The 19,388-nt window shown below is 38.1% G+C and overlaps 1 protein-coding gene across 1 annotated transcript; it reads left to right on the top strand.

Moving 5' to 3' along the window:
* The first annotated feature begins 575 nt into the window (after window positions 1-575).
* LOC121407185 (aqualysin-1-like) lies at window positions 576-17,440 on the top strand. The gene is made up of 8 exons (XM_041598140.1): window positions 576-887; window positions 8,597-8,737; window positions 9,261-9,390; window positions 11,831-11,946; window positions 13,119-13,260; window positions 13,622-13,806; window positions 15,225-15,396; window positions 16,605-17,440. The coding sequence occupies exons 1-8, from the start codon at window positions 774-776 to the stop codon at window positions 16,742-16,744; spliced, it is 1,140 nt and encodes a 379-aa protein (XP_041454074.1). The 5' UTR covers window positions 576-773; the 3' UTR covers window positions 16,745-17,440.
* Window positions 17,441-19,388: the final 1,948 nt, after the last annotated feature.

Below are 19,388 nucleotides of genomic sequence, written 5' to 3'. Positions count from 1 at the left end.
TCCATAAGTAACTACGAACTGGCCTATTCCTTCATACCTGGTACCCATTTACTACACATGAGTGGAGAGCGGCAAATGTACATAAACGCCTTGCCAAAGGACGCGAGTGCATGTTACCAGTTTAGAAAATCGATGTATTTTTGAATAACTTCGCTATTACTAAGCAAATAGAAATCACAATGGAGAGCTGAGAGGCCTTTGTCGAAAGACTGGGAGTGGGACAGCAGATGATCCGAATATTTCCATCGGACGAACAATTGCAAATATGTTGTTGCCCAGAGTCAAGAGATTCCATCAACTTTTGACAAAAGTCTCTCAGCTCTCCATTGTGATATGACTTGCATTTTTTTAAGGAATTAGACTGTTTAGAGATTGCTCTGACGAATACGTTACAACTTTATCTTTTAATCGGCCCAGTGATCCTATTGGCATCTTAATCACGTAAATCTGGAGTTAGGGGATCAGACTATTGTAATATCATGTAGATAAACATATTATTCACAGATCCTCTCATCCATAACGAATCCTGACGTTATATAACTATCGGGTTATCGATTGTTGTAATCAATACATAAAAAAATTCTTTGAGCCTACTGGGCTCCAATGCACAGACGTCTTTCTTTCCGAAGTCTTGGGGGACATTATAATAAACTTACTTGAAAGGGTGGCGCCATTTATCGAGCTGAACACCCCACGCTTGCAGAACTCTCCAGTAGAAAGGTTTGGTTGGTATCGTTTCTGGTCTGAATCAGTCGGAACGGTGGGGAAGCACGATGCAGCTAATTTTCACGGTTTTATCAGCCTTGGTGGTTGCAACAACGGCTAAAAATGCCACATTCTATAAGGTGGAAGATGCGATTAAAGATCACTACATAGTTGTGATGGAGGTGAGTTAGACTAATTTCTGCCATAACCGTTCCTGTCTTAAACTAAAAGGGGTGGTCCGGGCTGAAAATATTTATAGTTTAATAAATAGAGTAGAATTCACTAAGCAAAATGCCGAAAATTTCATCTAAATCGGATAACAAATGACAAAGTTATTGAATTTTAAAGTTTGGCAATATTTTATGAAAACAGTCGTCATGAATATTCATTAGGTGGGCTGATGTTGTCACATCTCCACTTGTTCTTTTGTATATTATTTTATGAAATTAGGTGTATTCAAATCTTTTCCTCCAAGAACTAGAAAAAATTGATTGACAACTAATTTAGTGCATTAGATATTTATTGCTGCAACTTATTTCATTATAAGGGAGACCTATTATTCACACGAAATATTGAAAAAATGTAATAACATTAAAAAAAAACGGAAAGTGGAGATGTGACATCATCAGCCCACCTAAAGAATATTCATGACGACTGTTTTCACAAAATATTGCTAAATATTGATGAAATTTTCGGCATTTTGCTAAGTGAATCCTACTCTATGTATTAAGATATAACTAATTTCAGCCCGGACCATCCCTTTTACTCTTCAGGCACCAAACGTTCTATAATGTTTGAACATGTTGAAGACGAAATTGTTTTTTTTTAATCAAATCAGTGTATAAGTTATTAAGAGAATGTGCTACTTATATACAAATAAATAATATATATATAAAATATTATTCGATGATGAAGGGGGTTGTGTGTGCTTCATTGTGGTTTCAAGTCTTAAAATCAATTAAGTGACTGAACAAGCTGCTTGGGAGACGCAATAATATCGACGCAGTTCTTCAGAAAACGTCTGTTAATATCAAATTTTGATTAGTGTTAAGAAAGTGACTGAAGTATTTTACATTTGAAAGTTCATAAGCGTCCCATAGTAAGTGTCTCGAAATTTGAGAACTGGGTAAAATTTGTCTTAATATTATGACATTATACAGGGCCGTCGCCAGGGGGGGGGGGGTGCGGAGGGTGCGAACGCACCCCCCTTCAGAACCAAAAAAAAAAAAAAAAAAAAGACACACAGACACCGAAACTGCATTGAGGAACAATAGGCATGTTGACCAGTATGTACTTTCTATATCCATTCTGGCCGGCGGGCTATATAACTGCATGAAATTGAGTTAATACGTTGTTTTTTGTGTTTTTGTGTTTTTTTTTTCATAAAAAGCACCCCCCCCCCCTAGAAAAAAGCTGGTGACGGCCCTGTTATACACAGCAAAAACTGTGGTGCTAACCGGTGTACATAGAGGACCACACCAGTCGTTTTACACCGGTGTTAAATTGGTGGTGTTAGTTTTACACCTATAGGTGTAATAACAACACCTTTGGTTGTTATATTTACACTCTTTGGTGTTAGATTCAATCTCTAGGGAATAATTTTAACACTTCAGGGTGTGGTCCTCTATTAACACCAACTGGTGTCAGTTTTAACACCACGGCTTTTACAGTGTAAGTTGTAGAGTAATGTAAATGTGTTTTGTTTTGGGGTGTGCAAGGTTTTAAAGAAATGAGAGAGGATAAAATAATGTTGGGAGATAGGTCTGGGGCCCCGTTTCTCTATACCATCACAAGTCTATCTTGACTTATAAGACAGTGATCTACTTTCCCCGGTAAGTAGCCCTCTGCAAAGATCGAGGACTTTTATGACAATCATAAAATCACAATCAATAATAAAATTTGAATTTACACTTCAGTTCTAAAACACCCATCTCCCGGTTGTAAGAGTGTCTCATGGCGATAATCTACAATTAAAATAATGAAACGGTAGCTTTCATAAGGGTAACAAAAAAAACTCTTGATCTAGAAATTACAGAACATATTATGATTTACAGGAAGAGTTCCAGACCCCCCCCCCCTGTAATAAAAAGGGGGTATGACGTGCATGGCTGTCGATCGGTATTCTTGGTTGGGGGGATGATTGACACAAATTTTCTTGTGGATGGGGATCTTTCAACATTACCCCCACTAAAATCACAAGTTAGGACATTTGGGAGTGGGTGATATGCATGGTGTTCTTGGAAATTCCTTCATTGTTGTAGTGTACTTTACTTTTATAATTTTTTTGAAAATTTTATTTGTGTTACAAGTAAGCCTATTCTAAACTCATGCGAAAGAAAAAAATGACAAAAATTGTCTGGACCATGTACAATTGTACATAGTGATCTGTTTATTGAGCATGATGTATACACAGGGGCGTCGATCCATTTTTCAGATGGGGGGGGGCAAAATCATGAATCAACGTTCCAAAGGCGCTCTATCACACAAAACAAACAAACTCACCCACACACATATCTGCATATAGGCCTATATATATAAATATATATATGACTCATGAGAAAGAGACACATATCTCCCCCTCACCAACAATGCGAGCGCGAAGCGCGAGCTGAAATTTTTTAGTATGACATGAAAACAGGAAAAATGTACCTGTTTAGGTTTGTTTGTAGTAACTCATGAGGAGGATAGATACATGTATCTGACTAGAGAACGAGCTGAAATTTCTTTATATTCTGACCTGAAAGCTTGATATTCTATGCATTTTTGGTACCAATGATTAAGATGTTTGTCTAGAAGAACAATAGATGCGAGCGCAAAGCGCGAGCTGAAAATTTTGATATTTCGATCTGGAAAAAAATGACAGATTATTGGACGCTTTTAATAAAGAAGAAGATATATATCCAACAAAAGATTATTACAAATCGAAGCAGGAGTTCTTTTGAGGTTTAGAACTGAAAACGGGACATTCTACTCACTTATTTCATCAGGAAAAGTATGGGTTTTTGGTACAGAAATGATGCGAGCGCGAGCTGAAAATTTTTATATTCCAATCTGAAAAGCAGACATTTTGAGCACAATTTTATGAATCAAAATCGAGTTGGTATCTCAATCTCGCTTTCTGATTTCAGTGTAACATTACAATCTTATTTAATTTTTTAGTGGCACATGCAGAATTATTGAGGATCAACGCCTTTGTGTATACAACCCGACTGGCAGTATCTTTTTTCTTAATGCGCGATGATAAAATGCAGATTCGGACCAATTAAGACTAGCACAAATTTCAAACTGTATGGCTTCTCGTGCACCATCGGGCTTACCGCTTAGACGATTTATCTTGCCACCCTTTTACTCCTGTTTATTTTTCCACCCTTTTGAATTAATTGATTTATCAAAATTAATTTATTCGCCACTGGTGGGATGGAACACCCTATCAACAAAAGTTGTTTTTCGTTGGGGTCCTTTTATGCCATGTGTTAAAAAATATCATATACATAAACATTTCATTCTTTTTCATCTTGAACCTCCACTCATCTGTTTAATAGTCCCCGAATAGTCCTGAAAAAGAATGTTTTTATTTAATAACAATATACACAAATTGTGAGGGAAACAAACTGATTGATGGCATACTATAATCATCATGATCAAACTTTACATTTTTTCATCATCATTATTATAATTTTTCTACCCTAAATTATTGGGGGGGATGATAATACAGGCCATCCCCCCCACTTGAAATATTGGGGGGATATATCCCCCCCCATCCCCCCCGTGATCGACACCCATGATGACGTGGGTAGTGAACGGTGTGCTGGAGATGAAAAGCTGGAAGAATAATACAAGATTGGTTGGGATTTCGGAGTTTTTTTTGTAGTTACCTGAATAAGCGATCTGGACAGAGACATGATGGTTGAATAGCTTTCGACGATCAAAGGATGTTTTTCTTGTTAATAGGCATGTTTTTCTTGTCAATAGGCGTTCAGAGCACTGAACTGGAATTTCTCGTTCAGTGGCAGTCAGTCTGCAGGTATATGCTAATGAGCAAACAGCAAGATTTATCCAAGTCCTTTCGTGGCTGAATATCCCTGTAAAATATTGTGAATAGTGAGACTTAAAGAATTTAACCACCCCCCCCCCCAGTAAACTTTATCATATTTGTAACACAGGAAATAGTTAATTTTAACTCTTCAAGATATTGGTCACTACTTTTGAATAAAAAAGTGATAAATAAGTTCATTTTAGGCCAGAAAAGATGCCTCAAATGGATTTTTCTTCTGTTTTATATTGAAGAATGTACAAAACTCTGATTCAGGCATAAATACTATTTACATCATCAGAAAGCTCAAACTCTACTTTCTTACAACGTCACTCTTGATATGTGGCACCTTTAAATTATGGGTCAGCGGCCAGCTTTTCTCATCAAAATGCAAGACGAGATTTTCGAAAATTCTGAGTAGCAACAAATCCAGAGTTCTGATTGGCTGGATAGTTTCAGAACAACAGCTGCCGCTAGTCTCGTCTCAGCCACTGCTTGACGAGGAAAGTCACAAGGCCTTGTCAAAAGGCTACCTTGGTCAGGCCACATCAATGGAACGTTGGATCTGAGTGGGTGTGTGGTCTCAATGACCAATTAGAGTGTAGTATTCTTCTGCTAAATGTACTTGGCCTGTAAAAATCAGGCTGCTGACCCATCTAAAATACCTCTTCTTATAAAACCTATATCATATGAAAGCTTAGATTTTTAGCTTTGTCATAATTAAAAAAACATTTGAACTTAAGTGCAAAACAACACTTTTTGTTGCATGAAAATAATTAAGTTTGTATCATGTTTTAGATCAAAGGTTTTACCTAAACTCCCTCCCCCACCTCTAGTTCGACTATCGCTTGGATAAAAGAAGCTGTTTTTTTCTGGACCTGTCAAGTGACTGGTGGTTCAGAATGAAGATTATTTACGAGTGCAAGATTATGCTCTTAAATGCATATTTAATAAATATATAGTTTTCCCACCGGGAAATCGTAATTTTGGGGTTAAATTTCTTTGTGTTCGTAGCGTAGAAATTTACGAAAATCCTTTAAATGCCCTAAACTTTTATGGCCTCCTGTTGAATGTATAAGACCGCAAAATTTACAGTGGAAAGTCGCGCAGCAAGTTGCCAAGAATTTAATGAATTTTTACTTTGACGGTAAATGATACCAAACTGGATAAAGCCATGTCTTGAAAGTATTCAAACAAAGTAAATATGGTATAAAGGGACTCTTTTTAAAATAAAAAATATATCGGCAGTCTTCGAATAAAATAATATACCGCAAGTATTTAGCTGAAAGTATCTTTGGCGACAAACATTCAGAATGAATGAGATAAAACCATAATCAATAACGAACCTGCAGCAGTGTGCGCATTCTTATTTTGTATTCAGTAGTTTTTATTTTACCCCAAAAAATCAATTCTTTGGCCTTCCTCGGAAAATTAGGATTTATTCAATTCGCTTGAAATAAGTAGTCAGTAGGCCAATACTTAAGTAGCCTATATACTTAAATACTTGCGGGAGCGTTGCGGTGTAGCGGTTCGTAATTATACTCTCGCTTTGCGATTAGAGGGTCGTGTGTCGAATCCCACCGCGGCCTAGCGTCCTTTGGCAACGGCGTATATCCACACTTTGCCGCTCTCAACCCAGGTATCCGGTAGGTTGCGAAAGCTTATGTGGTATGTCGAGCTATATTGAGTCTTAGAACTCTTGTTGGAATGCTCACCAGGGAGTGGAGAAAGTGCAAACACTTGTGTTCGGGCTTGCAAGGATGCGATTAATGGCGTAATTGCAATGTTAAGCACCGAGAGACAGAATGTAATATTAAAGCGCTGTATCATGCAATTTCTTCATTCAAAATCAATTTCGTTATGTTCGGCAGGATTTCAGTGTCGACCGCACAGACATGTCGTTAGCCTATCAGAGCGCCAACAGTAAGTTCAGTCACATCTTTCTGATTGTGAAGGAAAAACATTTATTTCAATGTTAAAGGTCAAGTCCACCCCAGAAAAATGTTGATTTGAATAAATTGAGAAAAATCAAACGAGTATAACACTGAGAATTTCATCAAAATCGAATGTAAAATAAGAAAATTATGGAATTTTAAAGTTTTGCTTATTTTTCATTGTTGCAACGTTAGGCATCGCGGCATTACCTGTTGTAACAGGCCTCTGTTAGCGCTAACATTAAATATTTCTGTGCGGTCAGTATAAGTTGGTACTACTTTTGTTTAAAAAATCTTCGAGTTTTACATGCAATTCTTATAACCTATCATTGGTAGATTCAAATAACCTTTTTCCCCCTTCTGAGTCTGAGCGTGTGCTGAAGGTCTTAATTTTAGTAAACAGGACCCTATATTCATTTTGTTCACAAAATACATTCAAAGGAAAATCGAATTATTCAATTCAAAAGGCTGTTTTTAATCGATGTCCTGTTTAAAAAGCTAAAGTAGATTAAAAAATGATTGTCAGACCAGTATAGGATTAAAACGAATAAGACAGCTGCACACAAAGAACAATAAGCACGCACTCAACCACACACCGTCACGCAACGTTAAAACACAACCTCCCCCTCCTTTATGTCACAAAATCGATTGTTTAATTTTGTTGCTTCAAATCTAAAGTATGTTAATTAAAAACCATATTCTAACACAGGGCATCAGCCAACAAAATCACAAGCAGGGGGTGTTTCACAAAGATTTAAGTATGACTTAGGTCGCACTTAAATGTCGACGCGTACATGATATGCAACGCGCAATCTTATTGATCAATACGCAGTAGTGCGCGTCCTCCTGGCATGATCTGACCAATGCTGTCATGCCTTTTATACTGCGCGCAACTAGACATTTAAGTGCGACTCTAAGTCATACTTAAATCTTTGTGAAACACCCCCCAGGAGAGCTGTGCCTTTGTAAATGATCAGATAGGCCTTGGTAGTCGCCGAACACCAGTGCCGACCGCACAGAAACGTTGTTAGCCTAACTGAGCGCTAGCAGTAAGCGCAGTCACATATTTCGGATCGTTAAGTCAAAACATTCATTTCAATGTTAAAGGTCAATTCCACCCCAGAAAAATGTTGATTTGAATAAATAGAGAAAAATCAAACAAGTTTAACACTGAGAATTTCATCAAAATCGAATGTAAAATAAGAAAATTATGGCATTTTAAAGTTTTGCTTATTTTTCACAAAACTGTGATATGCACAATTGGATGTGTCAAACGATGATGTCCATCACTCACTATTTCTTTTGTTTTTTATCGTTTGAATTATACATTTCTTTAATTTTCTACAGATTTGACAATAAGGAACAACTTGATTGAATCATATAGTATTAAACAATGCTATCTATGAGGGTGGAATTAATTATTATTTCACTTGACAATGAGGAGGAAATTAGAATATTTCATATTTCATATAATAAAATACAAAAGAAATAGTGAGTGGATGACATCAGTCTCATTTGCATGCCAACCAGGATGTGAATCAACTTTTTGTTGGGGTGGACTTGCCCTTTAATCAAAGAATTGTAACATTAGGCACCATTGCTGGTTGCAACATGGCCTCTGTTAGTGCACTGTTAGCGCTAACAACATTTATGTGCGGTCAGTACAGGTATGTTCTCATAGATGTACATAACTTGACGACCGATCTCGTTCTATCAAAGAAATTATAGCGTTGAATGTCCATCTCTAATAATTTATGTCCATGCATAGTCTAACAGGGCGTTACCATGAATACATTTATACATAACAATGCCTTGTGTGGATGATTTACTAAAAAAATTATGATATCACTTATTTTCCAGTAATCAGTAATATTGTTTCGTTGATCTCAAAATGCACATCAATATGATTCTTCCATCTTTTCAGCCCGGATATGAGGCAGAAGTGATCACGAAGCTTCTGATGGAAGACAATACCGGGACTTTCAGCAATGTGTCTATCAAACACACCTACAAGACAGCCATCAAAGGCTTTTCAGCCAAACTCACCGATAAAGCTCTTCAGAAGGTAAATAGTGGAAAAGGATAAACTAAACCACAGCCATAACCCAAATTTGCAATTTAATTATGCCCTTTTACCCAAATGTGCCCCCCCCCCCCTTGAAAGTGAGAGCGAGGGCTTTTTTTGGTCAAATTTTTCGCTGACCAAATGATTTCAGTTTTAGATGGAAGCTTTTTTTTTTGCTAGTCAATATTTATCAGAAAAATGCCGTACCCCCTTGGAAAATCTGGATCCTCTCCCAAACTAAATATCTCTGCAATTAGCAGACTATAAGCCTACAAGTATTATCTGCCCCTAGTCTCTTCTCAGGATGGAATGGAGAGTGCAATTGGATTTTCCATCCTGGATTGGTAGCAAACTAATATTAAGTAACCATGATTTAATATTAATTCAGATCCCAACAAAAGCTGAAGAATATCATTGAATGAATAAGCATGACAGATAATCTTTCTTTTTTTTAAATTTAATTGAACATGACAGATGAGGCATCTATTTCTCACTGACAGAATATCCTTTATTTTGTTTTCAGCTGCTGGCCCGAGAAGAGATAAAATATATATCTCAAGATGGTATGGCCCATGCTACGGCTGTTGCATCCTGGGGGCTTGATCGTATCGACCAAAGGGAATTACCATTGTTGGGAGATTATGACGTTAGAGGTAATTGTTACAAAAAAAATAACCTGATTATTATTTGGATTCAAATGAATTTATAGATGTCCAAAACAAGAATGGAATGGGGATTTAATAGTTGTATCAATACAGTGCTTCGAACAGCATGCATGGAAACAACCTCATACACGAGCAATGTCATAATAATAGGGAATTTTCGCAACTACGACAAAGACGCTTTCTGGAACGTCGAGAGAATCTTTTGTCAAAAGCTCTTCGTAACAAAGCAGCCTTTGTCGAAAATCTTTTTTTTAACCCTGGACAAACGACATATTTGCGTCAGCTCCGAATCTAAGGACGATTTGCTGTCCCGGTCCTCCAATAGACCAGTTCATAGTTATTTAATGGACAATTTTGGTCAAATGACCTTTCATTCCTTGCATTATGATAGGCAGATTTCAAAGCAAGATATTACGTAAGCATGCCTTACATAGCAGGATGATTAAGATATTGAATAGGCCAGGTGACTATAGAATATCGCACAAATGAACACTCTATGAAGGCATGTGTTGCATTTCTATACTTTGAATGCATACTGTATCATGTTGCACAATTTACTTGGCAAACTGAAATACCAGTCGTTCGTGGACGCATTTTGTGTTTTGTTGATGTAAGTGAAAAACACAATTCAAAAGAACATGAATAATCAAAGCATCAAAATTAGTGCTTATCTCGTTATATCTTAAACCACCATGCCACTTTAGTATAAATGACCTTCCTCTGATCATACGCAGAGTGGAACTATATGCGAACTGGCTTATTCGAAAGTGACCTCTGAGTCGTTCATTTTAATTTGATAAGCGTTTTCAATATATCGCTCAACGTTTCACAAAGTGTCTGAGTAGTGGTTGCGAATACTCGCTATTATCGAGGGGGGGGGGGGGGCGAGTTCTACATGCTGAAGGTGACGACCGTTTATCACAGTTGAATGAGATATGGGTGCTTACAATTAAATTACCCCCAAAATATCCCTTTTCTTTGTTTTTCCTCTTCGCCTCTTATTTCCCTCCTCGTTTCCCTTTTTTCACGATTTGAAATTTCGCAGGGGACGGTCGCTCTTGTCCCCAAATCGTAACCCGGGGGGGGGGGCACTCAGTATATAATGCATGGGTATGTGCCGCGGAGGGGACCCCCATTTTCACACTCAAATTTCCGTTCCAAGGCATAGCATTTTTTCCTTGTTGAGAAAAAGAACAAAGAAAGCCGCTCCAAGGCATAGCATTTTCTTTTTATCGAGAAAAAAGAAGAGAAAAATCCGCTCCAAAGCTTCGCATATTTTTCGTTACACCGCTCCGATCGCATTGAATGAGCCGCAATTTTGGTGAAAAGCGGCCGCAGAGCTCCGCCGGCGGAGGCCGCGCTAGCTGCATCATGCACACATGACCGTTCCATAGGGATGCATACGCACTCACACGCTGGCGATCCGTTCCAAGGACCCCCGTTTTCACAAACATTTGTCGTTCCGAAGCCCGTTCCGAGGACCCTCCTTTTTACAATAAGCCCGCTCCAAGGCCCCCGTTTTTTGTCTCGCCCGCGGCACACCCCCACCACTTTTTTGGTCGAGTGCCCCCCCCGGGATCGTAACTGATCACTTTTCTCAAATTTCCATTGCTACGCAAGGGTGCAAGCTGGTTTGAGCATTGGGAGGTGCACATCCTGGACAGATAGAATTTAAATGGTTTTGGGGTTCGCATCTTTGAGAGGTGGAACTTAAGTTTGGAAAATCAGCTGTTGAAAGCAGAAGAAGTGAGGGGTACGAATTTCGTTTTGGTTGCCAGTATAGGAACTCCGCCTATGATCTTGCTATATACGGTTAAGGCCGGTCACACCACCCGAGCGTTGTTGGAGCGGTCGTGGAGCGGTAGGGAGAGAGGGTCGAATTTCGCTCACAAAATTGGGGAAAATATCGAGAAAAAAAATGATAATCGAAATAAAAAATGGTGAACGGTAACGAGCGGTGATGGTTTTTCTCTCCGCTCTACGACCGCTCCAACAACGCTCGGGCGGTGTGACCAGGCCTTTATGTCATTCTGCAAGCGGAATTTCACTTTGAAAGAATTTATATTTAAAAAGAACCACATGAAGGTGTCTTTCGTTTACATTTTTAATGTACGTGATGTAGGGTGGAGTTTCCTTCATTGTGAGGATGATACTGACAAGTAATGGTATAAACCGCATAGCCAATACCAATATTTGGATATTAGTATAATTCTGGCAGATCTACGGGGGGCGGGGGTAGGGGGTCTACCCCCCTTGGACTGCCAAGTAATGACCCCCATTTCGGAGCCAACCCCAAATTACTTGGCAAATTTCCTTCATTTTATAGTGAACCTTTTTTTTTATTTGTCAAATTCCTTGGTCAAATCCCCTCCTCGGAAAAAGAGCTAGATCCGCCACTCCATCTGTCATGTTTTGATTTTCTATACAGGTGATGGGTCAGGTGTGAACGTGTATGTCATCGATACAGGAATCTATCCAGAAAGTTTGTACTTTGGAGGTCGAGCAACCCCTGTCTTTGATTCCATCGGAGACGGCAGGCCTTTTGTAAGTGTGCACGCATTTAAAACATAGTTTTATCAAAATATACATTAAACATAAATTCTCATTTAAAAAAAATATCATCTCTGATTACCAAACCTATATTGCGCGAGATGCCGGAATTGTCAGCCTTTTTCAGAGTTCTTAAGATATGATCAGTCCAAAATTCGCTTAAAAGTGTTTTTTTTTTCATAGGTTTGCGATGTAAATTGCAGACCAACTCGATATTGAAACAAAATGAGGGGGAATAGGGGAACAGCGAGGAAAGGGAAAAGCAAAAGCCGTTGGTAGATGTATAGAATGAATAGCCAAGGAAGATACTGGGATCGGACGTTGGAAGTGAAGGGATGAGATAGTAAACGCTACCCCGAGCACCAGGTGTTGGAAGGGGCGCCATTACAACGCAACTTTCAGCGTTAGCTGCTCGATGGGGAGATAATTATCTTAACTGCTACCCCAAGCGAATTACGCCACCCCTTGCGTCAGATGCCAGAACGGCGGGCCTGGCGCCGTTTCAAAGCTACAGCGAAGGGGCACAGCATTATAGCGTAGGCTTACTCTACGTTTAACAGTACTTTAAATTAAGGGGGGGGGGGGTAGTGGAGAGCGTACCTGGAATGCCAGAATAGGCGTTATGATGGCTGAACCTATTCTAGAAACAAAATGATTGATACTACTATGGGTGGCATTGAGTTTGCCCAATTTTGCATTAAAAAATACAAGGTTTTATCTCCCATAATAACACGTCTCTTGCCTTGCACGCCATTCAGTCTTTCAACCACTGGAAATTTGCTTTCTTCCTTTGCTCGCTCGCATATTGATATAGATTGTCGATCCAACTGTAATTCAATAGTCGTATTATCACAACAAAACTATTACAATAGCCATCGAAAAAAAGATCGTGATAAGCTGTCATCACCACATGTGATAGTATATTATGTATACATTTTATGTATCCAGCGTATAAATACAGTATCCCTTTGATGTTGGGATGCCCCTCCTAAAAAAAGAGAATTTTCAGCTCCTTGTTATCCCCCCCGTGATCGCGGATCGGATATAGACAGTAACGGGATGAACGATTGCATCTAGTTAGATATTCATGAATATTTTTTATAATCGAATGGCTTTTCACAGAACATAATGGCAATTAACCATGTTTTACTGTTGCTTTTCTATAGGGAGTAGACTGTAATGGCCATGGAACCCACTGTGCGGGAACAGTAGGAGCTAGTATGTACGGAGTAGCAGCAAATGTTCAACTGTTTGGGTTGAGAGTGCTTAACTGTGCTGGTTCCGGGTCATGGAGTGGGATCATATCAGGTAATTTGTACGCAATATCCAACTGATTAATAAAGAGCAAAAATGATGAAATGTGTATACGTTTGTCAAAAATATTTTTTAACTCGTGTCAGTGATACAGCTATAGTCTTCCAGAAGTTTTGTAGTTAGAGAAGGCCTATGTCAGGACCATGGAACCGGCACCGGCAATAAACGTTTCCAAAAAAAACCCCGTTAAAATTACTATCTGATTGTCTGATTGTAATTTTCCATAATTTATGGTCAGCCGGGGGTCAGCCTCACACTTTCAAAAACCCTTCCGCGGCCGTGTATGTTTTCATTATAACGTAACGATATGGTAGGACTGTGCTCGGACTCTGTTTTTATGTTTCATATTTTTCAGCATGTGATTATGTAGCACAAAATGGAAACAGACCAGCACTGGCATCAATGTCCCTTGGAGGTGGAGCTAGTACTGCAGTGGATGATGCAGTGAGAGGAATGATCGCGTCTGGCGTCACCGCCGTGGTAGCCGCCGGAAATTCTGCGGACAATGCATGCGGTTATTCACCTGCTCGAGTTAGTGAGGTGAGTTCTATCTGATAAGTATAGGTCCCATGCATTTAGCAATCGAATTCAACAAGAGGGGGGCAAATAGCCCGCGCTAAATAGGGTTGATCGGGTTATTGTCTTTTTAATAGCAAAGCATTAGGACATAGTGGTATGATATAAACTTCCAACATGGGCATGATGGGTGTCGGAACGGGGGGGGGGGAATGGGCAACGAAGCATTCGCCCACAAAAAATTCCCCAAAGGAAAAATGCCTTTTTTTCAAACGGAAAATTATATTTTTCGGTTAGAAAATCGCAAGCATTTTGGCTCGCTCTTCGTTTGCATCAATTTTTGTTCATCAAAGTACTTAATTTTGTTCCTGGTAAAAAGAAAAAAACGAAAACTGCTTAGAATGTTCAATTTTAAGGATGGAATATCACAAATTTTCGGCTCGTGCTTCGCGCTCGCATAATTCGATTGGTGAGATATATAATCTACTCATGAGTCACTAAATGCAATCCCTCAAAAAGTTCCTTTTCTGGTCGGTATGTTGAAAATTTCAGCTTTCGCTCGCATTAATTCCTTGGCTATACACACATCTATTTCATGATCACACAAACTGGGACAAACTGCTAGGAACGTTTAATTTTCTTGTTTTATTACATGAAATGTCCAAAAGATTGAGCTCGCGATTCGAGCTCACAACATCTCACAAGGATGCTGTTTTTTGTCTCACCTGCATAGCAGAGTGAGACTATAGGCGCCGCTTTTCCGACGGCGGCGGCGGCGTCAAATCTTAACCTGAGGTTAAGATTTTGAAATGACATCATAACTTAGAAAGTATATGGACCTAGTTCATGAAACTTGGCCATAAGGTTAATCAAGTATTACTGAATTTCCTATTAGAGTTTCATGTCACATGACTAAGGTCTAAGGTCATTTAGGGTCAGTTAACTTAGACCATGTTGGAGGAATCAACATCAAAATCTTAACCTGAGGTTAAGTTTTTGAAATGTCATCATAACTTAGGAAGTATATGGACCTAGTTCATGAAACTTGGACATAAAGTTTATCAAGTATCATTGAACATCCTGCATGAGTTTTATGTCACATGACCAAGGTTAAAGGTCATTTAGGGTCAATGAACTTTGGCCGAATGGGGGTATCTGTTGAATTCCCATCATAACTTTGAAAGTTTATGGATCTGATTCATGAAACTTGGACATAAGAGTAATCAATTATCACTGAAAACATACCTAATTTATTTGCGAAAACTGCATCCACCCCTGTTGTAACAAAAAAAGGTAAAGTATGTGAGTAGCTGGAAAGCCGACGAGTTGTCCCCCTCCCCCCTCCCTAAAAAAAGAAGCTGAAGTTTGGAGCGACGCTCATGTTCACAAATAGGCCTATGTGTATTTCTTTATTCGTTTTGGTGGGATGTTTTTGTATGAAGGCTATAACGGTTGGTGCAACAGACATAAACGACAGTGAGGCTTCTTTCTCCAACTATGGTACGTGTGTGGATGTGTATGCTCCTGGTGTTGATATACCAAGCACCTGGATAGGAGGAACAGAGGAAACCAGAACGATCAGCGGTACATCCATGGCTACCCCTCATGTTACAGGTGAGTTCTTATGGGTCCGCACCGCCTCACAACGAAGGTTGCGATTGATTACAAAAAAAAAATCACCCACAACTACATGTATATGGAAAGTCAGCAGCACCACCAACGTCTAAACTGCATGTTAAACTTTGCCCGATATGTTTTCAAAATAATGTATCATATACTCATCACAACTCTTTGTAAGACGGAGACCTGCCTTCTGACATAAGATTTGTGATTGATCCGATCAGTCGCAACCATAGGCGGCGGAAGCGGGGGGACGTGTCCCCCCTAAATTTTACTTGGGGGGACGGTCCCCCCCTAAATTTTGTTTTGATAACCTTTTTTTTTAATTTTTTTTTATTTATTTATTTTTTTTTGCTTGTCAACTTTTTTCCTGCGTCCCCCCTAAATTCACGTGGACCCCCCTGGAACGTGTGTTGTCCCCCCCTAAAATTTAGGTTGATGACCTTTTTTTTTTTTGCTTGTCAAAAAAATTTTGGTTAACAACTCATAAAATTTAGGTTCAAAACCTTTTTGGGGGGCGCTTTTCAAATTTTTTACCAGTGTCCATCCCAAAATTTCTGGTGGACACCCCCTAAATTTTCTGGCTTCCGCCGCCAGTGGTCGCAACTATGGAAAGCCAACAACATCAACATCTAAAATTACAAGTTTTTCAAAATATTTTCTTCAAAAGATGTATATTAATACATTCACTATTTTCTTAAAAATTCAGTATGTTTCTCTTTATTTTCATTGGACATTGAGCAAATTTCCTAAGGAAGAATTATGATATTTCCATATACTTGAGATTGATCGGATCAATCGTTACTCTTTGTAAGACGGGGCCCAGAAACTATTTACGGCTTGACGGTTGGGGCTTATAAGGAGATACAGTGCGCATGTATACACGCAGTTCACCTTTATCACATTTTATTAAATTTCTTACTCGAAGACTGGGATTTCTCATAGTTATGTAATCAAAAACACTTTCTCATCTGTTGTATTTAATAATACCGATGACGGATGTGAAGCATATTATAAACGGCTTTCGATAGTTGGGCGTGAAACTATTACTTCGGGGATAATTATATACTTATAGCAGTCGCATTCCGGCGTCACTCTGGGAACCATACTAGTTTCAACCGCCCACTCTAACGGCCGTACATAATTGTATAGGCCTATATTGTAATCATTTTTATCTTTCTCCTTTAATCACTGTCTTGTAGGCGCTATAGCACTACGTCTAGCCAAGAGGCCAAATCTAACACCCGCTAGAATAAAAAAGAGGGTAATTAACAAATCGACAAAGAATGTCATCACGAATATCGGACCTGGCTCTCCGAATCGTCTCCTTTATGCTCCCTAGATGTGGACTATAGATGTCTCCAACTGGCGACCCTTATATACTTTTAAAGGACCAACCCATACAGCCCATAAAAGAAACACCAGACGAGCCAAACACCATACGAATGATGTAATCCAATGATGATACACCACGAGTAATGCATACACCACTTACGATCTTACAAATCTTTAAAATGCCATAACTCTTTGTTATTCCTCATCCGATTTTGATCAAATTTCCAGTGTTTTGTTTGGATGTTTTTTTTCCAATTCATTTCAAATCATCTTATATTCAGCCTCGGCGAATTTGCTGAAAAAGCAACCACTTTTAACACCCTTTATATCGAGGCATATATTTGGACGCGGTGCTTAGCAGTCTGTTTTAAGATTGACCCCCCCCCCCCTCTCTGGGCTACAAGTGTACTATATGAAACAAAATTTTAGCCAGTTGGATAGAAATATACACTCACTACAATTCTTGATATGATCAGATGACAGAAAGGCAACGAGGTAATTTTGTTTACTTGCGCGTATAACCCCATCAAAACTAGGCTTCCAAAATAATCATTTGTCTTTTGATTTTTTTTTACTGTTACTAACATGTATATATGGGGATACCTTTCAGAATACTTATTGATGGTATTTTTTTATATCTATATATTTAGGGTTTTATTGTAATTCATCACGAATCACAATATTAAACAAGTTGACATGATGCTAAAAAAAAGAAATGTTGGGCATTTCATAGTCTTTTTTTTAACTGGTAAATGATGTCTTCGCTTTTTAATCATTTTATCTGTTTTTACAATTATTTTGTTCATTGTTACAATTTCCTAGCGATGTTTATCTTCTGCTTCCTAGAATTGTTTATTATTATGTTCATATTAATGGCAATTTGATAAGAGAATGTGATATAGAAAAATGATGAATAATCAAACTTCAAGATTTTTTTCTTCAGAAAATTATAGATAGATGTTTTCATGATCGTATGTAGTCGTGATTTTGGCGCTTGATTTATACATTTATACCCCGGTCGCTACGATCCGTCTAAATTACACAATTGTGTTTCCATTATCGCGTAGTCTTTTCCTCTAGATGAGGAAATTATTTTGGTAAAAATTTCTAAAAATTTACTTTTGATACATTGTATTGTGAGATTTTCATATACTAATCGGGTTTTAAATGTGATTGTGTTCTTGAGTTGATTTGAACGCAAGTAAGAAATCATGAGTCATTAGATAAAATGGCCCTGGTCATGTTCATAATTAAATTTAGTTTACTTTCATATTTTAACCGATCATTTTTTTTTACAAAAAAGTTAATAAATTCCTTATAGTATCCAACTGACTGTGTACATTTATTCTTTGAAAATGTAACATGTGCAATACATGCCAAAGGGAATGTGTTGCGTGTGGGTGCCCTCAGCTCCATATCATGCTTAATAATAGCCTGACGGCAAATTCGCGAATATCGTCAGCAAAACACAAAAAAATTGAAGGAAATGGAACAGAAGAAAGAAGAAAAGAAATTCAAAGAAAGACTATTATTTTTCAGCAAATCATATTTTTATAATCAAATGCAAAATGCATGTACAATACATAACAAATAATGTATAGGTATTGAACAAATCAGACGAACTAAGTAAGTTCGATATGCCTGGATCCGTCAATACATACAATAGACTTATTTAGTTAAAACATTCATAATGCTTTCTAACTCATGTTAATATCTTAATATCTTTTTAAATGGAGACGATTAAAATCCTTTTAAACATCGAGGAGACGGTATATAATATTTAGCATATAAAATACCAAAATTAAAAGAATAATTTCCGCCTGGTATGCCAAATACAAAATCATTAAAAGATAACTTAATTGCACTTTTTAAAGAGCATATTTCAAAATCAACTAAAAACCGACGAGTGAAAGGGCATTCTTAAATTGAATGGGCAATCAGTGTCTTTTGAACAATATGAAAACAAATCAGATTGTAATATAACAGTTTCAAATATTTATTGACACCAAGGATATTATGAAGATTTTTTTATTGAATATAACTATCTAAGCGTTGTTGATAAACATGATAAAGGAACATTTAAAAGGAAAAGTATAAAATCTGTCCAAAGGAGCATTGGGAAGAAAGACCACCAACAGGGGAAAACATGCTTTTTGGGGCCTTCTTTCCTCTTCTTTTAGACCTCCATCCCACCGAAGTTAGGGTTAAATTTTGCCAATGAGAATTAAGAATGAGATAATTTTTTCTCATCTCGGTCAATGTTTCTGAACAAAGCAATGCCTCCTGTATTGAAAGGTTTTCTTACAACAAAATTGCCTATCAATATGGTGTGTGAGGGGGAGGGTGGGTGTGGTGTGTGCGTGTGTCGATTTCTGCTCAACTATTGGTAATGGAATGGATCTATTATGGATGGACATTGAACGCGATTCTTCCTTAGGTGGTAAAAGATCCGCCGCCGATTATAATACATTGACGAGTGGATACCATATGCGCGACCAAAACACGTAAAAAGGATGTCTTTTTCACGATAGGGCACGTTACGTACGTAACGTGATAAGGGTGTCAAAAACACAAAAATAATGAAAAAAGGGTATCTATTTCGCTAGGAAAATTGCGTGTTTAGGGTCGAATTTGCGGGGATGATAAAACAA

The sequence above is a fragment of the Lytechinus variegatus genome, chromosome 2, assembly GCF_018143015.1.
Source record: "Lytechinus variegatus isolate NC3 chromosome 2, Lvar_3.0, whole genome shotgun sequence".
NCBI classification, from domain to species: domain Eukaryota; kingdom Metazoa; phylum Echinodermata; class Echinoidea; order Temnopleuroida; family Toxopneustidae; genus Lytechinus; species Lytechinus variegatus.
The sequence above is the reverse complement of the archived record's forward strand: the minus strand, read 5'-3'. Positions and strand labels throughout refer to the sequence as shown.

What these genes read in the sequence shown, in the direction of transcription:
- LOC121407185 (XM_041598140.1), top strand. Translation starts at nt 774, where the DNA reads ATGCAGCTAATTTTCACGGTTTTATCAGCCTTGGTGGTTGCAACAACG. An exon ending in ACTACATAGTTGTGATGGAG is followed by an intron (nt 888 to 8,596) that starts GTGAGTTAGACT and finishes CCATCTTTTCAG; the next exon opens with CCCGGATATGAGGCAGAAGT. An exon ending in ATGGAGTGGGATCATATCAG is followed by an intron (nt 13,261 to 13,621) that starts GTAATTTGTACG and finishes CATATTTTTCAG; the next exon opens with CATGTGATTATGTAGCACAA.